The 3302-nt window shown below is 35.2% G+C and overlaps 1 protein-coding gene across 2 annotated transcripts in view; it reads left to right on the top strand.

Annotated features, from left to right (window-relative positions):
* The window catches only part of LOC117172432 (protein sel-1 homolog 1), a 47587-nt gene that overhangs the window by 20324 nt on the left and 23961 nt on the right, over positions 1-3302 (top strand). For both annotated transcript variants that reach the window (XM_033360357.1, XM_033360356.1), the window contains exon 3: positions 10-257. In XM_033360357.1, coding sequence (XP_033216248.1) covers positions 10-257 — 248 coding nt within the window. The remainder of the gene's footprint in view (positions 1-9; positions 258-3302) is intronic.

Below are 3302 nucleotides of genomic sequence, written 5' to 3'. Positions count from 1 at the left end.
GTTTTTTAGCCGAAGATCTCTTTAAAAATGCAAAAACTCTACTGAATGCAACCAGAGCAAATAAATCAGAAGCTTACAAGCTTTTAACAGCAGCAGCAACTTTGGGACACAGAGAAGCTCGATCGATGTTAGCTTGGGCCCAATTACTTGGCACGCAAATCAATTCTTCTCCAGGTCGATCATCTAGTCAAGATATTCCTGCAGCTCTTCAAATTTTTAAAGAACTCAGCGAAACGGGATTACCATCTGCCCATATGGTTTGTACTCAATCTCTATCATTAATTTTTCCCAAAAACTGAGTTATTTATTTTAAGAAAACATCTTTATGACTCGCAGCTTTTTCAGCAATTTCTGGTGAAACGCCAGAAATTGCACAAACACCTTGCACTACTTGGACAGCTTCCATAAATTTCTGAAGTATCGTTCATAAACTATCTTATCAGTTTGAGGGGGGGGGGGGTATAACGTCAAAACTTCCCCCTTTTTCGATTTTTCGTTCAAATTTGTGTGTTTAAAAATTGTACTGTTTGGTTGAGAATTTAATTATTTTGTTGAAAATGCAATTAAGTTTAATTATTATATTTCCAGTTAAAAATTGATCTTTTCTAGTTCAAAGATTCAATTATGTGATAATAATTTATATTTTTGAAGTTGAAAATTTAGGTTTTATTTTGAAAATTCGTGTTTTTGGTAGAAATTTAATCTTCTTAGTTAAAATTTTCAGCAATATTTCAATTTTTGCCTCCATATTAGTTGCGACATTTTGAAAATTTAAAAATCTGAGTTCATCGTCGTGAGAAATGACCCTGAAAACCTCATAGTAACCATTTTCAGCCAAATTTAGCAATATTTCGATTTATGACCGCGACATTGGATCCGCCATTTTGAAAATTTCAAAATCTGAGTTAAAATTCGTGATCAGTTTCGAGTTAATTTTGGGCTATGTTACTTTTCGAGATGGAGAATCGAAACTGTTATTATTTTAAAGGAATCTGTATTATCATCAGAGATAGTTACCACCAATCAGTGTAGATATTTTTTTTCACCACCGTGAAAATAGAAAGTCAACCTATCGATCAAGTTAACTCATCGAATAATATAAAATACTTAACTTTATTAAACTCTAGATGAAAACAAAAATATTTTTGTTATGATAATACAGATTCCTTTAAATTACTTTTATCATAAACATGTAACACCTGGCTTGAGGAGCCCTATCCGACTAAAAAAAAATGGCGGTTCCTTAGTGATTATATTTTGTATGTGTGAAATTTCCTCGCCAGATTGGCGCTGCACGAGGAACGCTTTAAAAATGCATTATTGGGATCTGAAATACTCGAATACGCCACCTGGTGACAGAATCGGAAAGCCCTGAACGTAGGTAAATTTTGACGGGAAGTAAAGGCGAATATACGAAAATAATTTTTTTAAAGGTTTTACAGTGTTTTTTTACAGTGAAACCAGGATAAAAATAAAAATTGATAAATAAAAAGTTACAAATAAAATAAATCAAACTTTATCAATGGAGTTTTTGTCACGAGAATCGAGGAGTTTTGTTGTGTGTTTGGTTGCTCTTCTACTGCTCGAAAGCAAGAAACTGTTCGGTTTTTCTGAAATGTAAATAAACTCCTATTTAAAAAAAAATAAATGAAAAATCTTATAGTACATATACAACATTCACTGATAGTATGGCTCGAGAAATAAAATAGAATAACGTAAAAAATGCACGAAATTCAAACGGATTTTTGAAGCTTCTTCCACTGTCAATTAAAAAGTTTGAAGAAAAAGTTATAATCATTGTCAAGTATTTAAAGTTTTTTTTCTTCAATGATTTTTCAGTCATTCCGAGTGAAAATAATCAAAGCAGGTTCTAAATAAAAATATTATTTTATGTACTATCACCGGCCATATTGCTTTTGCCGCCAGTGGTGCCCTCAAGATTGCAGATCCCAATACTAATAGATAAATATTCACAAATTTTAAAATAATTAATTTTTTGTGCAATATGACGTGGAGCAATGTTTCTAAAATGGTTCTAGGACACAAAATGCACTTGTGCCATAAATCAATTAATAGAAAATAGAAAAAGAACACAGGCTTCCGTTTCCGGCATGAAAGTGTAAAGTAGTGGGAATTGTGGATGCTGAGTTTTTCTGATATTGTGGTGAAATTTGAGGTGAGTGGATTGTGGAAGTGTGTGGAAGGGTGTGGAGGTGAGAGATCTAATTGAGGGATTGTGATATTGTAAAGGGGAGGTAGATATTTTGGAGGATTGAGACAGATTTGTGTGGAACTTTGTTTGGAGATTTGTGACAGGGTGGGAAGACTGTGTTGACGGATTAGTAGTAGCAGGGTTGGGTAGCGACAAAGAAAGGCGTGACAGGTAAAAGACAGCGGCGATAGAGAAAGGAAGGCAAGGGGGAAGTATAAAAAAACTATAGAAAAGGAAAGATTGAGAGCAAAAAGCGTAGGGTCCATAGAAGCATTTATCAAAAGGAAGAGAGGGGGGAGGGAAAGCAGTGAAGAGAAGGAAGATATCGGGGCCAGTATAAAATACCAGAAAATGTTTAGATTGCCGCCGGAAAAGCAGAGTTTGGTAGGGAAAAGCGATAACAGGGAGGATGCCGACGGTAGCGGAGATGAAAATGAAATGTCGATGAAAGAAGAAAGGCTAAAGGAAATTAGAGAAGTGATGATAGAGGTAATGGGGATTTATGAAGAAAAGCAGGAGAGAAGGGGAGAGGAATTAAAGAAGGAAATTAGGCGGGAAATGGCTGAAGTTAAGAAAGAAATAAAAAAATGGGAAGAAATCAGGGAAAAGTTGGAAAAGAGGATGGAGTCATTGGAGCAAAAACTAGAGAAGCAGGAAGAAATTAATAACACAAAGGTAGAGGAGATAAGAGGTAGGATGAAGAAACTTGAAAGCTCAAACGGGAATTGCGGTGGGGGCGAGAATGGGAATAAGGAGTTAGATAGGCTGAGAAACATAGAACAAAGAATAGAGAAGGAAGAGAGGGAAGAAAGAAAATTGAACTTAGTGATAAAGGGTATAAGATTAGAGGAGAAGGAGCTGAAGGAAGGGGTGGACGAAGTACTAAAAAGGATTAATGCTAAGGTAGAGATAGAGGAAATGCGAAATATAGGAAGGGAAGTGAGAAGAGGGGAGATAATGGTACTGGTGAAACTAAAGAAATGGGAACATTTGTTACTGGAATATAGCAGGATTAGAGAGAAAGGATAAGGAGTTTATGAGAAATTTGACACAATGGGATCTAGTCATAATGATGGAGACGTGGTTAGAT

This window comes from Belonocnema kinseyi, chromosome 5 (genome assembly GCF_010883055.1).
Source record: "Belonocnema kinseyi isolate 2016_QV_RU_SX_M_011 chromosome 5, B_treatae_v1, whole genome shotgun sequence".
Classification (NCBI taxonomy): domain Eukaryota; kingdom Metazoa; phylum Arthropoda; class Insecta; order Hymenoptera; family Cynipidae; genus Belonocnema; species Belonocnema kinseyi.
Note: the sequence above shows the minus strand (reverse complement) of the source record. Positions and strands in the feature narration are given on the sequence as shown.